General features: G+C 30.4%; 1 protein-coding gene across 2 annotated transcripts in view; it reads right to left on the bottom strand.

The window, feature by feature from the left end:
• The window catches only part of Epac (Exchange protein directly activated by cAMP), a 489,842-nt gene that overhangs the window by 31,792 nt on the left and 434,951 nt on the right, over nucleotides 1-23,099 (bottom strand). For both annotated transcript variants that reach the window (XM_088242316.1, XM_088242317.1), the window contains exons 6-7: nucleotides 4,658-4,749; nucleotides 604-832 (exon numbers count right to left, since the gene is read on the bottom strand). In XM_088242316.1, coding sequence (XP_088098442.1) covers nucleotides 604-832; nucleotides 4,658-4,749 — 321 coding nt within the window. The remainder of the gene's footprint in view (nucleotides 1-603; nucleotides 833-4,657; nucleotides 4,750-23,099) is intronic.

Here is a 23,099-nt window from a genome sequence, read left to right as displayed (position 1 = left end):
TGTTGTTTTTTTTAAATAAATAAATAAAAAAAAATAAAAAAAATGTTTTTACTATATTAGTTTGAAGTGGTTTGTACTTCATGTAAAATATGATTAAATGGATTTAACAGATTTAATCTCATAGAATAAAAAAATGAAATATTTGAAACAAATTAGATTACGTCGGGGTCACCAGTTTGTAGAAGTTTATGGGAGAGTAAAATTAATTTGTGGTTTGTGTAAAAATATACGATAAATGAGTTTAACGTCAAGGAATAAGTAAATTAAGTATTTGAAGGTATTGACAATTTTTGGTTTATTGAACACACAAAAATACGGCGGTTTCACAAATCAAAGAAAAAATACAAATATGTTCATAAAGAATAATAGAAAGGCGAGTGACGTGTTGCACGCCCTTTTTAAGGTCCATTGGTCACTGCGAGCATAGACAACAACACGTTCTCGTCTCTCATTCTCTGGTCCCCACAAAAGTTTGTAGAAAAGTAAAGTATACGGTCTCGATACTAACCGATGAAGGTGGCGTTTGTAATCGTCCCCCGGAGCGCGACTAGGTAGCGCGCACCCTGGGAAACATAGTGCATAGAGTGTAGTTCAGTGGCCTACCGTGGGAGATGACGCCCTCCTCGAGCAGCGCCTGCCACATGCCGGCGGCCTGCTGGCGGCCGTGCACGCTGGGCGACACGGCCAGCAGCCAGTCCACCAGCTCCGTGCCGGGCGCGCACTTGCGCACGAGCTTGCCCGACACTTTGCGGTCCCTCAGGCACGAGCCGGGCTCCCCTACCAGCATGGTGCGCAGCGCCCAGCCGATCCGCGACATCGCGGGACTCGGGGACTACGAACAGACAGGTTTCGCGATTTATTTGTGCACATTTTGTTCAGGAAACATACAGTAATTTTTTTGTTATTTTAAAGTGTACAAAATAATAAAAAACACATTGCAACAGAGAGGACAAACATTTATGAGGAGGGAACATGGAAATCCAGGCATTTATAGTCATTGGCTGGTTAAGGTAGCCAATTAACAAACTGTAAAATTCACAATTTCGCCTATGTTTAAACGCTCACATTTCCTAAAATCTTTTTTAAATTCCCCTTCCTTCCCAAAATAAAAAGTGGAGTTCTTATGATACCCAAATATTTTAATTTTGGGGCCATTTTAAAGGATTTGAAAATAATTTACAGTTAGAAAAAGGGAACAAAGTTGTGGTACTTTTTCTCCTTATCCCCAACCTTCTTGGCGTGCTCTTCTTTTCCTTTCTTTAGATATGCTATATAGAAATGACATTTCATACAAATCCGAGCTAAAAAGACGTCCCCAAAAGATAGAGAATGGCTAGCGGGAGGTGCAAGTGTCTTCACGTCATATCACATCGGCTTTAGTTACCGTTTTACAAATGAAACTGTTTGGTCAAACTATTTCATAATAACGGTTTAGAGCAGCGTTGGCAAAAAATCTAGTACCAGCTACCGCTAAAACAGAATTATAAAGATTAATTAAACTGTTACTTGTGATGAGCCACGCTGCTCTAAATTGCTATTTAAGAAACAGTTTCACATTTTTTCATTCACATGAGGGAGGGGAGATTGTTTTTATAAGAAACAGGATAATAAATACCAAGTATTTTTTCGTTTTCTTGTGGGAGGCTTTTGCCCACGCATATTTAAACTGTTATTTTAAAAACAGTTTCATTTGATATCCTGACCTATTTTCTTTATATTGATAGTTGAGTTTTTCTATGAAACTGTAACAGCTGTTTCAGAAAAATATAGGCTTCATTTTTTTTACCACCTTTGTACCTACGAAAAAATTATATACTTTTGGAATTATTTTTAAAATTTTATCTGCTGAAATTTCCGTATGTTTTTAAATGGTGAAAATATGTAGCTTTATTCATTTGAATGTTTGTAATACAATTATTTTATTAAGTCTGACCGCAATTAAAAACGTAAATTTATGCTAACAATATTTTAACGCGACGAAAAAAAGTAATTTTAGAGGCAGGTGGTATAAAAAATGCAAATTATCACTGGAAATTGAAATAATCACATTACTTTCAGGTATTATGAATTTCGCAAAAACAAAATTGCTGTTTTGAATTCCAAAATAAATGTAATTGACTATTTGAATAAATATTTTGTTATTTTATGCCTGTTTAATTCGCAATAAAGGAAAATATTAATAGAAAACCTAAAAATCTAAAGCGAAAAGTTTCCAGCTTTTTATATAAAGAAGATGGCTTTTTTAAAAAAACAAATGGATGGAACATGTTGTTTATGTACTATTTATTTAAATTAACTGACTTAAAATAAGATCTATCTTTAATGTAAAAACGTTTATTAATAGGTTTCCATATGAAGGTTCTGCCAAAGTTAGCGATGAAACGATTTCTTCTCTTAGTTCCCTGTCAGGTATCCCCAACGTTGGCAATAATTCTGGCAAAAGTCCCTCTGTCCTGAGCTGTCCGGAAAATCTGCTCCACAGTCCTGAAACCAGTTCAGTCTCGTATATATCGCAGCTAGGCTTCTTCCAGCCCCTCTGTGACTCTCAATCTTGCCTTTCAAAATTGAATGAAGCAAGTGGTACTTTTCTCCACGCATTATATGCTCCAGAAATGAAATTTTACGAACTTTTATAGTGGTTAAGAGTTCTCTGTTCGTTCTAGCTCGACTTAAGACTTCTGAGTTCGTTATCAGGTCAGTCCAAGATATCTTAAGCATTTTGCGATGCAACCACATCTCAAAAGCCTCCAGCCTATTCATAGTGTTCACTAGTCCAAGTCTCACAGCCATACAACAATACAGACCACACATAACATTTTACCAATCTTTGCCCTTTTTCAAGTTGAGATTAGCATTGCAGAAGAGGGATTTCATTTTATTAAAATCAGCTTTTGCTGTGTCAATTTTGCATTTAATTTCTATATCTGCATCAAGGGTCTCTGTTAAAATGCTGCCGAGGTATTTAAATTTGTCCAGCTTTTCAATGTCACAACCCTTTAACTTGAGAGAAAATGCGGAGTAATCAAGTCGGCCAAATGTTATCTATTTTGTTTTGCCAACATTAATTGTTAAACCCAGTTGTTCGCCAAATGCATCCACACTGTTTAACAGCTCCTGAAGATCGGTAATGGTATCCGCCAGCAAAACAGTGTCGTCAGCGTACCTAATTTAATTGTCGCCTAATACTGTCGGCCTCGTAATGTTGTAAATACACTTAAGTCATAGTGCGGCTACGTCAACGTGCTGGAAAGCGGTTCAAATAAGCCTCAAAATACACTCTGCGTGACCAAAAAATCAGTCATCGCTACCCAATGGAAAGGGTTACATAATTTTATTTTACATCATAATATAGATATTGATGCGCCTTAAAAAGTAAACTAAGCAGAAAAATATTAAGGCAGTTAGGATAGACTAGATGGCAGGAGTTACTAAGGGTTGGGATGGCGCCAGCTTGGGGACGCTACTAAGATCTACTAGAAGAGGTTGATATCGAGAGAGAATTGCGTCTGAACGCTGATAATTGTAAATAGGGAAATATTACATACTACGAATACCGATAAAAATATATGAAATGGATTTTGAATAATAATTGTATTCTAAAACCAAAATGGATATTGTGGAGAAATGTTTTCAGACATAAATGAAAAAAAAAAATATATGTTGCTAGAAAAACGTGACGTGTTTGGCCTTGGGTTGTGACGTCAAGATTCGTGATAATGTCCTAAACAAATTTCAATGGCCAGGAACAAATAAACATGAATCGTGACGTATTAGGGGCGTAGTCAATGGAATGACCCTTTTTTGCGGAGATTCAAAATTACAAATTTAAAAATAATTTTCATGTTACTAATAATTGGAAAATATTTTTTTTTACTGAAGAGTATTTTGTAAGCCTTAATTTCTTAAAAAATGTAAAGAAAGTGATATTTCTCTAATGTGAGAGAAATAATAAATAAATAATTTAACTACTAAGAAAACTATGCTACTGCTGACGAGCCGTCATAATATGTTAAATATGAAATAAATAAAACACTGTATTTGCAACACAGAAGTTTAAAAAAAAAAACAAATCATTTTTGCGTTCATATGATTTTTCTATGTAAACATTTAAAATCTGACGGCTATTTCCAACGAATTGTGAATAACGCTTTATCAGAAAATGAGAACTAAGTTGTGGTAGAGTGGGGTTCGAACCTTGGACCTCTGATCTGTGAGTCCGCAACCCCCACGGGACCACAACCCGGTCCAAGTTTATTATTGATACGCGTAAGATAAGTTTCAGGTACTAAGAATTAACCATCATCAGGCGAAAATATATACACTTAACTAGAAAATCACACAGAAAAGTACTAAGTGCTGATCAAAATCTTTTCAATTTTATTTATTTCATATTCACAAATAAACTTGCACTTTCTGGCACGATAATTTTGTTGCTAAGAATGCCCTCAAAATTAAAACGTCAGTAAATCAAAATTATTTCTCTACTTTTCAATGAGTACCATATTTTATTTTTTAGAGTTTATACATTAACAATCACGTTAAAACTTGTCAAAAATGGCACCGCCAGTGAAACATCGGTAATTTTTAATAACACATTTTTATAAATATCTTTCATTCCCAATACATATGTACGTAAATGTAAATATTGTTTAATTACCTCTGTGATGGGGTCAGCAGGATTTGGTCTCTCAGGGCTCGGTGGGCGGCGGGGGGGAGAGGCCCGAGGGGGGGAGCCCGCCCTCCCTACGCCTGAAAATAAAACTTGAAATAAAAAAATCTACCTCAGCAATTAAAGGCCTGATACTCAAATGTTGAAAAGGAATTTCATTTTTAGCATATTTCTTTTGAAATAAATTTATTGGTTTGGGACGGTAAAATAAACAACGATTATTTAAATTTAATTAACGTGGGTAAGTCCTTTTTCAGCCGATAAGATATTCCATAGATATATATATATATAGACAGCCTGTAACTGAGAGGGTGGATCATTGGTGGCAGAGTGATGGGAGATGGGAGATCATAATGCCTTTTGATTGAACTCCCATGTATGTTTAGTGATATTCAGTCGTTTAAAAGTTATTCGGATTATTAAGAAATTTTAGTAAAAATCTGATTTTAGGCAGGATGTTCCAAGTTTAGCCAAACTATTAAGCCTACTTTTTTTTCCAAGTTGCTCAATAGTAGGCCCTTTATCTTACAACACAGCTTTGAGTCGTTATTTGATTTAATTCCAAATAAAAAATAATCCTCATCAAAAAAAACTGAAAATACATTAATTTACAATAAACATAAGAACAACACAAACAAAAAGGAATAACAATATAAATACAAACAATAGACAACAAAAATAAAATCATTATAAAAATAAAACTAAACTACCAAAATTTCAACATAAATTGAAATAGGCACTAACAGAAAAAACCCACCAAAATTTATATATAATCAAGCGTTTGTTCATTTTAAAAACAGAATAAAGAATATAATAATAACAGTATTTTGAGTGTGTCCAAATTTTTGTAGGGAGTTTCCTTAGGAGTCTTTAATGTAATATATTAATGTTGAAGATTCCCAAGGGGGTTGAATCCAGTTCTAGTCTACAAAATGTGGACAAACGAAGCCCATTGTTTAAAACAATTACGTTTTTGTTCTGTACCATTACTCATATTCACAAACATGTTGATTCAGTGTTTTGTGTTGAAAATGTGCCATTGTACGTTCCCCGTAGGCGTCTCTGATACATTTTAGATTCTAATTTTTACAAACAATATGGCACATTTTAACCCTCTTGCAAAAATGTTAAGACTATAACAAAAATAGAAAAAAAAAGTGAACATTGACATTTATCATGATAGAGCAAATGATTATTAAAAAAATATTACTGTGTTTCTTAAAGCAAATGTCTAATCTTTATTTTTGTATGTATGTAAATTAATTTTAGTGTATTTTATTACTTCTTATATGTTCTTATTTTCTTTTTTTTTAAATCCATTAGTTTCTTATCTTTAACTTAATCTTTATTATTACATAAATTGATTTAATTAAGTTAAACACTAATTTTATATCATTTATGAAAGATGGTGGAGTTCTATAATTGAAGATATGTGTTACCAATGCTAAAAAACAAATTATAATGTATTTTATGTTGAACTTCCAAATAAAATAATAAATATAATAATAAAAAAATTAAAAAAATACAGCGCCCTTTAGGTGATTTTATGTTTTATAAAATGATAATAATAAAATACTTATTCTATTAATTTTAATAATGTTAGTGTTTTGTATACAAGTTTATGTTTGTTACTTCATTGTATGATTAATAATTTATATTCTACTAAATCTAAAAGTTATTAACATTAATTCTTTTAATTGGATTGTTACTTTTAATTCAATTGTCAATTTTAATATTGTACCACATTATTATCTAAGTATTTAATGTTATTTCTTGTATTTGATTTGTTTTATTTTATTTTTTTTATTTGTATCTATATTTTATCATTTGTCATTATTAATTATTTTAATTAAATTGATTTTTTGTGGTTATTAATTCTTATGGCTTAACACGGGCACAGCCTAAAAAACCATTATATGTTGGTGAATACGTATACAGATGTAATTTAAACAAATAAACAAACAATTTTTGATGCATTCATTATAATAAAGATCGAAGGTAAATAATAATTAACCACGTTGCTTTATTAAGAAGATAAACGTTGACGGTTTGAAAAAAAGCACTCAAAATTTTATGACATACTTCCGTAAACTCGTAAGTAGGCTTTCATGGTTTTTTTTACGATATATTTAATATCGTGACACGCTGCCTCTTTATGACAAGGGGTTTTTCATATGTGATAATTTAAAGTTTCTAGGGACAACTTTTTAGTGATCATTAAACTATGTTAATACTGATAAATATTAAACATTTACACTCTTCTGTTTTACCCTGAAAACTTTTAAAAAAATGCTTAAATCTTTATCAAATACTGTCGCTATTTAAAACTGGATCCGTAGTTCAATCACAAATAACTATCGACGTGCTTAAAACATGCTAAGCATTTGAGCGATCACAATGAACAATAATGAACATGCTTAAGTTATTGCAGTCATAAGTCAACGCTTGTGTAATCTCTAAGTCAACGCTCGTGTTGGTTTGTTTTTGGTTTTCCTCATAAATAAATACAGTTTTCTGGCACAAAATCAGCGTTTACTATAAAAAAATATACAATATATTGCATTTGCAAAATAGTGAGGAGTATCTAATACAAAAAGTTAATATAAAATTACAATTACTATGGCAACTGCTTTTCTTGACATTTATTTTACCAATCACTGGCTAAATGCAATAAATAGCATGATAAATAATAAACAAATAAATAAAATAGCAGTTTTGGAATATTTTCCATATTAACACCGGTGAAATTCAAATATGTGATTGCGCAGCAGGATTATAAGTCGCAAAACGTAAATATTTTGACATTTAATATTAGGTGTTCACGGATGTTCCATTATGATCGCGAATCCGATAAACAACCATGGTGAGAAATTGTTATCACGTCGCTTATTAGCACGTCGATAGTTTTTTGTGATTAAGCTGCAGAGTTGGTATTTTAAACGCTATAACGCGCGTACGGAAAGCTTTTTTAGCGTGTTTTTAGTTCGTAACATGTATAATTTCACCTTTGGTCTATTATTTGGCACTGTTGAATGACTATATTAATCAAGGATGGGAAATGAATTGAATGAATTGAATTGAATTGAAAATACTCTCAAACTGTAACTAAAGTAAAATAAATTTATTTTGTGAAGTAGTAATATTGTTTATGTACAATTTATCATGCGCTCTATCGCGGTCACGTAGCTTGGTCAATTATTCATATTCTAATGTGATCGGTCAAGTTGTTTAAGGACTTTTTAACCACGTCGATAAACATCTGTGATCGAGCTGCAGAACTGTTTCCGGGCAGATAAAAAATACCGTTTCGAGTTTGAAATACAACCAGTACCCTGAACGAGTGTTTTCGACTCGATGGCTACTCTCAGGCAAAAATCTTTAAAAAAAATAATCGAGTGGAAACAAGTCCGCCCTATTGTACAGTAATTGGCGAGTTCGCCTACCTTATTTGAAGTCATAGGTTCGATTCCTGGCGGGGTGGAATTAAAATATTGGTTTTAAAAGTGGTTCTACACTCCAATCTTTCATTGTTCCTGGACTTATGTCCGAATCGAAGGAGAATATTCGAAGAGAAACAACACCTATTTACCAGTAAATACTATATTATGGTGTTTGAAAGGCCATAGAGTTAATGGCACCATAATAAAGCCATAAGGTTAGGCAAGGTTAGATATTCCGGTGAGATTTGGTTCATTTGATTACCTATAACAAAAGCATATCAAAGATCCCTTAATGAAACACAAGGTGATAATTATATAAAAAAAATAGATTAACCGCTTCATATTTCATATGAAATATTCGGCAAATTTAAGGGTTTCAATATTTATTTGTATATGCAATATGTATGAAGTTTCTGTTTTGATTTCAACATTTGTATTTTTTAAATACCCAGAAATAATAATAATAGAGCAATCTCTCAATCTGTCTTCACCGGAGGAACGTAGAACTGAGTTGGACCTTCTATGCATTTTCGGAATACTTAATGCCGTAAGTGATGTCCCATGTCTGTTATAATTCATTTCTTTCATGTTCACAACCAATATCTTTATCTCTAGACCTATGTCAAATATGTTTTCATGATATATTTTTGTTGTAAAATATGTATTATCAAGGTTTTGGGTGTTTTTCTTTATAATGCATATTATTATTGCGATTTATGTTTTATTTCCAATTGTTGTAATTTTAATTTTAAGATCTATTATGTTCCATGTACCTATTTAAAAAAATATTTAAGGTTTATCTGTTTGTTTGGTCTTGTCTGTTATATTGTTTTGTTCCCATTTAACATTTGTAAACACTATTTGTTTCTGGCTAGTATTACCAAGAGTAGTAAAAGACATAATATATTTTTTTTTAAATAAAAAAAATGTTGGCGTAAGTATAGCCTGTGAGCTCGCCAATACTTGACAGATGACAGTAAACATAACCATAGAAAAACATAGCAGTTGAGCTCTCAGAAGTAAAGCAACGTGAATGCAGCAATGGTTGAACTACATGTCAATAATATTCTAATAATAAAAAATATTATTTGGCCATACGGAACTTTAAAGCACACCTTGGTTTGATTACTAATAGTATTTTATCGGTTAGGTAGGTGTATTTAAAAAAAAAATGTTGCGTACCTGAAAAAAGCACAAATAATTATGTTTTTGTAAATGATGTCAGTAGCGACACTCAGAGAGTGGCTTTGTGACGTTTTGACATTTTTTAAAAGAAATTCATGGCGTAGCCGAAATACTGTTATAAAAACGAGGATGTTTTTGTTGATTGACGTTAGCAGGCGCTACCCAGGGGCGACTTTGTAACGTGAGAAAATATTTAAAAAAAGAGATTCATGGCGTAGCCGAAATATTGTAATTAAAACGAGGATGTTTTTGTTGATTGACGTTAGCAGGCGCTACCCAGGGGCGACTTTGTGACGTGATAAATTATTTTAAAAAAGAGATTCATGGCGTAGCCGAAATATTGTAATTAAAAAAGAGGATGTTTTTGTTGATTGACGTTAGCAGGCGCTACCCAGGGGTGACTTTGTGACGTCAGAAATTATTTAAAAAAAGAGATTCATGGCGTAGCCGAAATATTGTAATTAAAACGAGGATGTTTTTGTTGATTGACGTTAGCAGGCGCTACCCAGGGGCGACTTCATGACGTGATGAAATTATTAATTTAAATATTTTTTTTCATTTTACATAGCGTAGCCGAGATAATAAATTGCGTGGTGTTTCGAAATTTAACCGTGTAGGTAGCCGCCTAGTTACAATATTATTTTTGTATTTGTATAACTCCTGTTTTATAATGTTTATGTATTTATCGCTAAAAGAATTAAACTAAAGATAGTTTTTACTTTTAATCGCTATCCGTTTTTTAAATTATGTTTGTAACACTCAATAATATTTATTTTTCAAGTATTCAATGTTATTTTTGCATTTTAATTAATATTGTTAATATAAAGCGTATTTTTATTTATTCGAATTTACTAGACTGTTTTTATTACAAAAAATAAAAATGCATATTTCTCTATGTATTTTTCTGTTATAAACAATCTATTAAAATAATACACATCAAATTTCCATTGTCTGTTGATTTGATTTGCAATCTTCTTTTTTTTTTCGATGGTTAAAACTCTAGGAAATTCGAAGACAATAAAATTTTTACTGTCATATATTGGCGAGCTCACACGCTATACATAGCCCAAAATGTTCATAACCGAGTCACATCTTCAAAAGACAATTTTTGTTTTTATGCCCAATATCCAAAATGTGTAGATGAGTCAATTTGTCACACGACTTGGAATTATTTGGGATAGATTCTTATGCAATCAGCCATGTGATGCAAATGAAGAACTTCAGCCCTACGAGAAATCGGATACAAAACATGTTTTCTTACACGTGGTAAAGATTAGAGCATTTAATTAAGCAGCAAACTTTTTTAAAAATGTCAAAAAAAATACCATAAAAACACACTACTTTGAACGACATAACTGGTTCACATGAACTGATAAATGATATGAGAACTGTGAAGGATATCCGGTTTACTTACCGTAAACGTACCAATCGGAAGAACTCACAGAGAAGAACCTCTGACGTCACACGTAAAGTTATTTCAGAAATACAAAATTTAAAAAAATCATTGCGCTGATAATACGATATTTAATTTTTTTTTTCCGGTTTAGTTTAATAGTCTATAAACAAATAAAAAAAAAGTACACTGAACTTCCTTATTGAGCATCTGCGACAGAACGACAGATAAATTATCTTCAAACGTCTATTTTAAAAATATTTTTTATTCTTTATTTGGATAAGCAAAAGCTTTATTTTTATTTTATATATAAAACAAAACAAATAACAAATGAGCCAATTACAGGTTTTCACAAGTAGCATCACAGTATGTTAAAAAATATTATTTAACATAAAATGAACAGTAATCTAATGTAAATAAAAAAGAAAAGAAAAAATGCTTAAAATTATACATCAAGTCTTTCTTCTCTGGCAAATCCTTTTAATACAAAAGGTGTTAATTTTTTGTATGTAATTATTTTTTGCCTAACCAGACATTTTCAGTAAATAACGCATGTTTCATTTCCCCTTAAATTAGTTTAAAAACGAAACTATTTTTTGTTTTGAAGAAGCCTGTTTAGGCACTTGATGGTCTGGCAAGTGAAAACGAATAAGACAATATGTTAGCGATACATTACAGTATTGTTATAGAAGCTTCAAGAAATATAAACAAAACAAATACGAATACTTTTATTGCAATTGGTTTTTGTTCGTAGGCAAGCAGTAAGTAAGTAGGAGACTTCTATTTCAGTATAGTCACAAATGGTATTTTATTAAGAAATAGGATACACAAAAGATATTAGGGCCTTAATTATAAACGTTGTGTGAATCTTAAATAGGGTATTAGGCCTCTTGAGAACGAAAAACCCTTCATTGGTTAGGCATACGCTCCTAAACTTGATACAAACTGAGTTTATTCGTGAAGCAATCCAAAAACTGAAACTAGGAGTACGAAAAACAGGACATATACTATAAATCATTCTAAATATTATGTAGGTACATAAATATTTATTTATTTATGCTTTATTAAGTTATTTTATAACATCTTAAGAACTAATATAAACTTTTAATAACATTACAATTTTTTGATGGAAATTTCTCAATATCAAATTTTTTCAATCTTTTCAATCTCTTTTATTTCTTCAGGTAACTCATTGTATAGCTTCAATCCCTTGTACAATGAGTTTTGAGATTCGGTTTTTTTTCTCATTGGTATATGTATGACATTGTTAATTTAATTTTATTATTGTTTTTATTTTACTCATCTCCTTAATTATTTTATGTATAAAAATTGCTACATTATTTTTAAATTGCTGCTTTACTGTGAGCAAATTTTTTTTGTGCATTCTTTCTACATTAGAATAGATGTTTATTTTGAGTATAATCCTCATCGCCTTATTTTGAAGAATTTGTATATTTTCAATTTCTCCTTCATTACGTAAGAAAATAATGGAAGAACAATAATTTATGTGTGATATGATTAAAAGCTTGATTGATTGAATCTGCTATACTAAGATTTTTCAAATGGAATAAATAATGATCTTAATAAAAAATATCACACCTTTGTTCTATTTATTGACAATTCAAAGGCATTTGATACAATTAACCATTCAAAATTAATAGACACATTAAATGACATTAGAATCAGAAAACCCTTTAAAACTTTTCAAAAATTATTTAACTAATAGAAAAATATGTGTCAAAGTATTAGATGAAAACAGTAAAATAGAACACAAAGATCAATATTGGGCCCTACCTTGTATATAATATATGTGACAGTCATGTATAAACTATTTAAATATGTCAAACACTATGTATACGCCGATGATATTGCTTTAGTTGTGTCTCACAAGGATCTTAAAACTGCTGAGAAATTATTGCAAGAAGACTTTTTAAACCTGCAAAAATGGTCCCATGATGCAAGTTTAATAATTAATTCAAAGAAATCTAAACATATGAACATAAGATCATCGAACTTTAAAACTCACACAATACCGTCAATTTTATCACATAATTATACGTGTATCCATAGTGATATTATGCAACCGTGCATGTGTGAAAATATTAAGCAGTATGTTTATTTAGGTTTAACTATAGATTGTAATTTTAAATGGGATGTACATATTAGAAAATTGTGTAAGCGATTCAGAGCAATAAGTAATAAAATGTACATATTAAAATATTATGTCCCTGTTAATACTTTACGAATTATTTATTTATCTCTCTCTGAATCAATTATACGATACGCCATAACTTCCTGGGGGTTATCAAGTGAAACTAATATTAATTTTATTCAAACCTTGCGAAATTCTATGATCAAATTACTACTACATAAAGATGTATACCGCCAGAGACACAATATTTCAATATCATTAATGTGTAAATCTGTAAATAAATTATCTGTTAGGGCTCTACTTTGGTACAAATTAATTTGTCAGCATGCGTCGGACTCCGAGTATAAACTCAAGTTGGTACATGATTACAACACCAGGTTTACTAGTATGGAAGGGCTATATGTTCCTAGATATTGCAATAAATATGGCAAAAAGACACTGCAATCCAGTATACATAAAATATTTAACATGTTACCAAATAATATTAAAAATACTGAGTTAAATACAGGAGTGAGACGTTTGCTCAAATTATGTTTATTAGAAAAAAGTTTTTTGTATTAGTGATAGTTTTTAATTTTTCATAATGTAATATGTAATTGTTTTTCGAGTCAAATTATTGTTAATGTAGGTTAAGTGTAAATAATCGATGTAATTTATAAGAACCTGCTGACGAGTTGTATGTATGCAACTCAGCAGGACTTTAATTTTAGACTATTTTGTAAATATTTTTGAAAAATAAATTAAAAAAAAAAAAAAAATCTTTACCCTAGCTTTTAGACTTAGCTTTTTAACGAAAAGTATTAAAGTATAATAAAAATTAAGCAATTACGAAAAACAGTCCTTGTCTACAAAAATTTATACAAACTCAAAATATTGTTGATAAATTCACCTAGTCCATAAAGAAGTATAGAAATTGAAAAAATAAGATTTTCAGGCGTTGCCTAGTATGTAGGTGAAATAATTCAATTGGATGAATCTCATCCACATAAATAGAGGTTTCAGCTCTTTAGCTTCACAAACATCAAGAGATAAAAGAATTGAAAGTAAATAGAAGTTTAAATATGAGCAGAATGGCGAATGTTACACTGTGTAAAGTGGTCACTTAAACCAGCCAATGACAGGTCATAAGCCCTATAGATGCCTAGAATTCTATATTACCATCTTTGCAATGTTCTTAATCTCTGTTGTAAAATGTTAACTAAACAATTAAATGAAAAAACACCAAAAAAGAATACACAAGTGGAATGCAACAGTAAGATAGAAATATAATATCAGTAAATAAAAAATAACTATAATGATGAGAAAATCTTTAGAAAAATGTCCTTAAATATGAATGTTACTAAGTAAAGTTGATAATTTCATCAAATAAAATTTAAAAAAAAAAAAACGCTTTATCTTAGATGCAGCTAGCATAGGAGTAAAATATATATTTATTATGCGACAGTACTTGTATATTGTGAGCTGATCACATTCAAATAATCAAATAGAATATTCAGTAATAGGTCAAATTCAGATTTCGTACGGAATTATGAAATAAGAGAACGGACGCAGCAAACTCCGGTGACAACTGTCATCAAGCAGGGGCGATACGGTTGGCTGGGCCATATATTGCGGATGCCTCCTGAGAGCCTTAACTACGCTTGCCTACTTTACAATGCTCCGGTTCTTGACGTCCTGGACATCCGCTGCTGACTGTTTTTCGGCAGTTTATGCAAACCTGACTTGGGAGGACGCACGGGAGTCGCAGCCGAGAGAGGCTCTTTGTGAACACCGCTCCACTAAAGAGCGGTCATGGAATGATGATGTTGGTGATGAAGTTCAGATAGATATATTATACATATATATATATATATATATTTCTCCGTGGTGTATCGGTCAAGACGCTTGACTCATACACGGAAGGTTCCGGGTTCGATTCCCGGTGAGAATACAAAAATTAAATATGATTTTTCTCAAGCCTGGGTGTTCTGTGATTTAATTCACCACTGTAATTGGGCCTCCTGGCCTGTTGTGGTGCAAAAAAATATAAATAAAATAAAAAATAAAATATATATATATATTAATCAGTACGAATGCAAATCAGAATTCACATATTAATAGGACATTTAGCTTGCTTAATACGACTTCTTCAGATAATATGAACCAATTTGTTCTTACATGTCAACAGTTTAGCTGTCTCTGCTGTCTATTCGTTAGCTTGTCATTTGCAATTATTTTATACCCTTTATTTACAGTCAGCATTACGTCATGGGTTAAACAATCCTTAAAATAAGGCAGACTAAAATGACTGTCAAATAAACAAATAAATGTGAAAATTTGACTGTTTATTGATAATGTAAAAAGGATTCGAAAATACAAAAATAGGTGCAAGCAGTAAGAATGTCTGAGATTGAAACGAGAAAATTTAGATTGTTCAAAAGAGATTTTCGAAAGCTCCACGCAGAATAATCTGAAAAATCAAATAGTTTTTCCAGTGACAGATAATCCAAATGATTCTTCTGTGACTTATTCGTTTCACTAATAGAAATATCAACTGTGATTGGATCTTGGGGATTATAGAAGTAATCTAAACGCTCAGCCTTTTTTAATGAAAGATTTTACAATATTTGAAATGTGGCTGATTGATTTCAGGAAATCGAACAAAACGAAATGTAATATTTGTCATTTCACTACTTTTTGATTAATGAAATGAATGATGCGAAAATAATCTTTAAGCTTTATTTTTATAACTTATTTAATTTTATTTTTAACAGTTCGACATACATATTTATAGCAAACAACAGATATATTGTATAAACTCAGAACCCATAACAGGTTTCCACAAATTGTCTTTACATAAAAAAATTTTTTTTCTTTTATTTTTTTTTAAATAATGAAAGCCGATATATATATAGAAACATATCTAAATATGAACAGTTGTAGTAAATAGGGCAGGATTAGGACAATGATGGATGAAGAGAGGTTAAGGAAGGGTATGGAGATATACATATTTGAGCGTAGTTATGCAGAAAGCAGCTAGTCCACAATTTTAAAACCATTAGAAATTGGTGTTATCGGGTGCAGTAAGGTCAACTCTATGTTTTGCTAAACAGTCAGGCCACTTTTATTAAAAAAACGGTAATAATCAACTTCTGAAAATAGTGTTTGTTCGGACCAACTCTCAACTAAATATGTATCTACCTACCCGTCCTTTATATTTCCTAGCGCCCTCCATGTGACAATAATTTTACCTGTGAGCGTCGGAAAAAAACATTATATTATCAGTACACAATCTAACATCAACGAGTGAAGTGCTTAACTAATCTTTCCTCAAGCGAGCTATGCCTGCGTTCTTTCAGACCGCCAGCTCCATACAAGCTGTGCCAGCGTCTCACGACCGCCAGCTTCACAAGGGTTCCAGCACACGTCACGCCTCATCATTTTATTTATTTTTTTATAGAGAATAAAATATACACATTATTACAATATTAAGAAAACAAAGTATTAAAATATATTTTGTCCCGATAAACTATTCAACAATAGTTTGTCATCGAGTACTCAGATATTAGTTTTAATTAATAATCAAATAAAAAGAGTACAGACATAATACTGTATACATATAAAATAATAAAAAATAATTTAAAGAGTTAAAAAAAAAGATTTAAAAAATTTAAAAAACTTTTTTTTTAAAGTAAGAAAATAGAGTAAAATAATACAATTAAAATTAAAGAATACCAATTAAATTGAATATATTTTAAATATAAGAAAAAAAATAAATACATATATAAATAGTGTGTGCTCATAAATGTAATCAAAATACGATAAAAAATAAAACAAAGTAAATCGAAAATTTCAATTCGAATCTACAGAAAAAAATAATAATAAGAAAATCAAAAGTACCCATTAAAATTAAGATCTTAAAAATGTAAATAAAATAAGAAAGAAATAAAAGAAAAGGTAAACCTAAGAAAATAACAAAAATGTATTCAATGAAAGATAAAAAAAATGTTTTAAATAAATAACAAATCAATATTCGGTTAGTGGAGTTGCTCCAACTTCATTTTCCAATTATACAGTCCACTTTAAATTTTTCTCCTCCTAGGACGAGGTATTCTTCACACCTCGTCCACTCTTCAACAGTGTTAATCACAAAAACTCTATTTCTCAATTTGCAGAAAACAACCACAGCACTAGAAAAATCTTACGGTAAAGATGCTGATGAGAAGATTAATGCCTCCAGAGATGTTGTTCTAAATAAATTCAGGTGAATAAATACAAAATATTTTAATTTTATGAATTAATTCATTTAAACATACCTCTAATAAAAATAAAAAAACTTGTTTTAATACAAAATGTCCCATCATAAATATTCAAAATTTGAATGAGATATAATTTAATATTAGATTTGGATTTTTGTTTGCAAAATACATATTTTAGATTGAGCGTTCAGCCAGGCTTAAAAAAACCACCAAATTACCTTTAACACATAGTTAAATTATGTTTAAAGTTATTTTTTTAAAAGTTATTATTTTTAAAGTTATATTTTTTAAGTTATCAAGTAATTCTTTGCAATTAAGTACGAGTTTGACTAGGGCTGGCTGTTTTCTTCAAAATGCACAACTTAGGTTGTTTGGTCAGCCAAAATTTAAAAACCATAAAAACTGCTCAAATACATAGTTAAATCTTTTTTCGTATTTAAAAAAAAACGAACGTTTGCATTATTTGTCAAAGTAAAAAACATTACAACTGTTGTGTAGATTTGATTAAATCATGTAAGTGAAATCCAGTACTTGTGTCTACAAATATGTGGGCAAACTCATAATATTGTTGATTAAACAAATAAATTAATTTGTGAAAGTAGTAACTTAGGAAACTGACCAGATTGTCCCTAATACTAACATAATGGATTGAATCAGAAGATTGATCTAGATCAATTTTGATACAAGATGTGTTGAACCGTAATAACGCAGTTCCAAACTAAGCTCCTTAATCAGATAATTGTGATGCCATTCAATATACGACTTAAAATCTAAAATTAACGTTATTAGCATATGAAATAGGTAAAGCTAGTATATTTGCGTATCTACCTAAATATACACGACCCAAAAGCGTAAATTTACAGGTCGTTTGCCTGGGATCAAACGCAGGGTCTTTAGAATGCCAGTATGTATCCACTGAACCGAAGTAATAAGGGTCTTTATTTGGATAATAAAATACGATACTGTTCGTCATAAATATTCATATAAAATACACTGACATTTAGCTAGTCTTTGTATGACAAATAATACACCGCAGTAGCAAAAATATAAAGCGATGTTTTTTTTTCAACTTTTTACTAGAAAAACACTTTCGCGTTATATTCGTGGTTAAAGATTCGTAAATTTTTCCTTTCATTCCTGCTCCAAATACATGAGTGTTGTTATTTCAAAATGTGACAAGCCCCAGAAGTGTCAGAACCATGATTCAAAATACATATTCTTATTTTGAAAAAATAATTTAATTAGTTTAAATTTAAAAATTCTCAAATACCTCGACATGTTGACAAAAAACCATGCAACTGGAATAAAATCAAAGTAACACTGCTTTAAGAAGATAAACGTATTGTTACGAATTAAGATCAATGTGTGCAAGATAACAATATTGCAAAAATGTGTTAGCCCCCGCTAAAGACGCTTTTTTGCCAAAATTGCCGAAAAATTGTGTTTTTTACAAAGGGCAACTATTTTTTTGTAATTAAGGGATTCATATTATTCATATTTGATGTATGTATGTATGTGTATCCGCATAGGTATATGTATGTGTATATCAGTGGCGAGCGGTAAGTTTTTAGATTGGTAAGCTGCATAAATTCTTATAAATTGTCTATAGCGGAAGTTTGGCACATAAAAAAGGTCTATTTTATATTTGGTAAATAATCTATAGCAAATGCCACTAGCGGCTAAAAGTTTCAGTTAAAATATTTTCTTATTTAATACGCACATTTAATTAGCAAAAAAACGCATTAAAAAAAACGTAATTGCAAAAAACTGGACTATTTTATGTTTGATAAATAATCTATAACAAACGGCACTATCGGATAATAGTTTCAGTTAAAATATTTTTAATTTAACACAAACATTTAATTAATAAAAAAAAAATTAAAAAAACATAGTTGAAAAAAACTGGACTATTTTATAAATAATCTATAACAAATGGCCCTAGCAGCTAATAGTTTCAGTTAAAATATTTTCTAATTTAACACAAACATTTAAGAAACAACGAAATGAATTTAAAAAAAAAAAATACATGATTGCAAAAAACTGAAACCCCGCGAAGACTCGAACCCCAACCCTAATCGTTAGAAAGCAATGACATATCCACAAGGCTATTTCATATACATGTGCGTCTGTCGAAAAAGTAATTTATTAAATAATATTATTCATAAGCATACAGATAATTTTAGCTTCATTGTGACCACCTTTACTTGTCTTGAAGTATTTCTTAGTAAATAATGATAAAATCTAAATTATTTAATAGTATTCCTCACCGAAAACGACAGTTCACTAATAATTGCCTTTTTAAAATCATTCTTTAATCGATTCTTATATCACTTTAATATTCACAAAACGGCGTAAGTTATACATTTTACAATTCTTTATGCATAATTTACTTTTGACACTATTCAATTTTAATTTAGTAGTAACGTTTGCAGAATGATTGTATATGACATATCTTAAATCTTCGCAAATTTAACCACAAAACCAAACATCGCTCGCAACTACACTGGCTCAGTATTAGGCGTAGAAGAAACATTCACATACTATCACTCCTTCACAACATTTGAAGAGAGCTCTTGCAACCTCTATCAAAACATCAGCTATCTTTTCGCTCTAGTAACGAGAGAACCTCTTTAAAACCCCTTCACAGCTCTTATTTTCTTGCCTCCTCTTTCGCAACAGGAGCTGCTCAATTGTGAAATTATCTACCCACTAATGTAAGAGACGCCCCTTCTTTATTCACATTTTAATCACGATTAAAATGTGGCTATCTGAGTATTTAATTTTATCTTTCTCTTCCTTCTTTTATCCTCATTCTCATCATAGTATACTGTAGACATTGAGCTGATTTCTGTTATTTTATAATCAAAGTATTCAAATATACCACTGATTATCTCAAATTTAATGGTTTGGGTAGGTGGGAAGAAATTGCCTTTAGGAAATATGCCCACCCTTATGCATACGTATATAAACTATATAAAAGCTGTTTTTTTTAATAGGGAGATAAATAAAGCTTGCAAATATAAACTTTAAAAATGTATATTATAATAGGGAGATAAATAAAGCTTGCAAATATAAACTTTATAAAAGTATATTATATACATAAAAGGATGAGGAATATAGAACCGGGTAATAATTTTGGAAAAAAAAACATGTTCGTACAGAAAAATCGTTTTAGTTTATAGACAATGAGGAACTTCCCTGAGGAACTTGCTCCCTGGTTAGAAGTCGTTTAGAATATATTTCTCCAGTCTGGTCACCCCATTATCGTGTACTTTCTGATTCACTCGAGCGCGTCCAGAAGACATTTCTAAAATATTTTAATTTTAAACTTCATATTCCAGCTGCTTTATTTAATTATAATCAATTGTTGTCTTCAGCAAATCTTTTAAGACTTTCTGATAGAAGAATCCTAACTGACCTAATATCACTTTTTAAGGTGATTAATTCATTAATTGACTGTCCAGATTTGCTGGAGTTGGTGTGTTTCCGTGTACCTGGTCGACATACCCGCCACAGATCTCCTTTTTGTTCTGCAAGTTCTAGGACCAACTATCACACGCACTTGCCTATCCCTAGGCTCCATAGATATGGCAATCAGTATCAGGACAAGGCTGATATATTTGGTTCTGGACTTGATAGTTATAAAACGAGTCTGATTTCTTTTTTTCTCTCGCAATATTATTCTTAAACTTTTCTTTATATTTAAAAATGTTTTTCCTTTTTTTGTTTTTTCATATTCATGTATTTATTTCGTTAATATTTTTGGTTGCTTATGTGTATTTACCTACTTGTTACTTTTGTTATAGTTATGCAATTTTATAATTTTTTGTTATGTTTTTATGTGTATTTTTTTTCTTTCATATTTATGTTCAATATATGTTAAAGGCAATTTATGCCGTTTATGTAAAATAAATAAATAAACTACCGCCCTTCTAGAAATCGGATACAAAACATGTTTTCTTGCACGCGGTAAAAATTAGATTATTAAATTGTACAGCAAACTTTTTTGAAAATGTCAAAAAAAAACATAAAAATGCACTACTTTGAACGACATCACTGGTTCACATGAACTGACAAATGATATGAGAACTGTGAAGAATATCCGGTTTATTTACCGTAAACAGACCAATCGGAAGAACTCACAGAGAAGAACCTTTGACGTTACACGTGGAGTTATTTCAGAAATACAAAACTTTAAAAAATCATAGCGCTGATAATACGATAGGTACATAAAAAAAAAACATTTTTTGGTTTAAAACATTTAAGTTTGTAATTTAAAATTTTTGAATGGAAGTTCATTGTAATTTATTAAATATAAATTAGACGAGTGATACTTTAATCCACAAATTTGGAACATCCAGTGATCGGTACTTACCTCTGTTTTGTATAAATACATTGAACTCCTTAATAAATATACCAGTCTCGAAGATGTCGCGAAAGCGATAAAACCGGTAACGGGATATTCCAAATTTGTGGATTAAAGTATCACTAGTCGTTTTTTTATATAATTATTTTTTTGGCTTAGTTTAATAATCTATTAACAAATAAAAAAAAGACACTGAACTTCCTCAATGAAGATAACTTCTCATTGTTATCGGGGCCTAGATAAAATATATTTTTTATTTAATTCACATAAACCCCCAGAGGGCTTTTAGAAAACCTATTAGAAAACTCCAAAATTGATGTAGTCAAGTCCATCAGAGATTTAGGAGTTGTTTTGGACTATAAACTGACATACAAGGAGCATATAGATAATACAGTAAATAAATCACTGAAATTACTTGGCTTCATTAACAGAATATCCTCTGATTTTACTAATGTCCGTACAATCAAAACTCTTTATTGCTCAACTGTTCTCCCTCTTCTTGAATATGCCTCAGCGGTCTGGTCTCCATTCTATGTCAATCGCATAAATCACATTGAATCAGTCCAACATCGCTTGCTTCGAAAAATAGCGTGGATGCTTGGACTAGAGAGAGATAATTATTCTTATGCTGAAATAGAGTCAATGTTAAATATTTCTAGTCTACAAAAACGTAGAAGTAATATTGACTCCATATATATGTTCGGCATACTAAATGGTATAATCGATGTTCCATCATTACTGGGACAAGTAAAATTCAATATTCCGACTCGTAGATTGAGAAACAATGAAGTACTGTTCATCGATCAGCATAGAACAAACTATGGCCTAAATTCTCCAATGACCCGCCTTTGTCGTATTGTTAACTCAAGACAAGATCTGGACTTTTTTGGTTTAAGTTTACAATGATTTAAACGAGCACTAAATAAATAGTCCAGATCTTGTCTCGATGTCCCTTATGTTTGTCAATGCTTCTTTCTTTTTTTTTAAAAATGTTTTAAACTATTCTTTTATTGTAATATTTAAACCTTATAAATTGTATACATGGACAATGTCCGTTAATAAATAAATAAATAAATAAATAAATATAAATTTGTATAATTTATACTTTAATATTTATATCTGATTATCTGTTTTACATTGTATTCTTTAAAAAAATTATTACTTATAACTTTTACCTTGTTTTTTTGGATTGTTATTTTATTGCTTCACATGTCATTTTAATTTAATCTAATTAACTTTACTATGTATGGTTTATTGTTAATTATTATGGCTTGACACGGGCACAGCTTAAAAAGCCCTAACAAGTTCATTTATATTTTAATGAGTAAATAAACAAATAAATATAAATAACAAATAAACACATAACTAGTCAGAATATAAAGATGACATGATAGACATAAAAATTGTTAAACTATATATGTAAAAATCTATATCTTAAGATTTTTTCTCTTTTAAGGTACGCTAATAAATATTGCTGAATTATGGAACGTTTATTAAATAATACGTCGGGCTCGTAGAACAACGATATAATATACGATATAATATACGATATAATATACGGTATAATTTTTTTATGTCAAAGACACTTTATGTCAAAACCTGATAAATACAAAAAAATACTATTTGATACTTGGGTTAGTTATATACATATATTTA

The sequence above is a fragment of the Micrasema longulum genome, unplaced genomic scaffold, assembly GCF_059751315.1.
Source record: "Micrasema longulum isolate JH-2025_06_02 unplaced genomic scaffold, ASM5975131v1 h1tg000133l, whole genome shotgun sequence".
Lineage (NCBI taxonomy): Eukaryota > Metazoa > Arthropoda > Insecta > Trichoptera > Brachycentridae > Micrasema > Micrasema longulum.
Note: the sequence above shows the minus strand (reverse complement) of the source record. Positions and strands in the feature narration are given on the sequence as shown.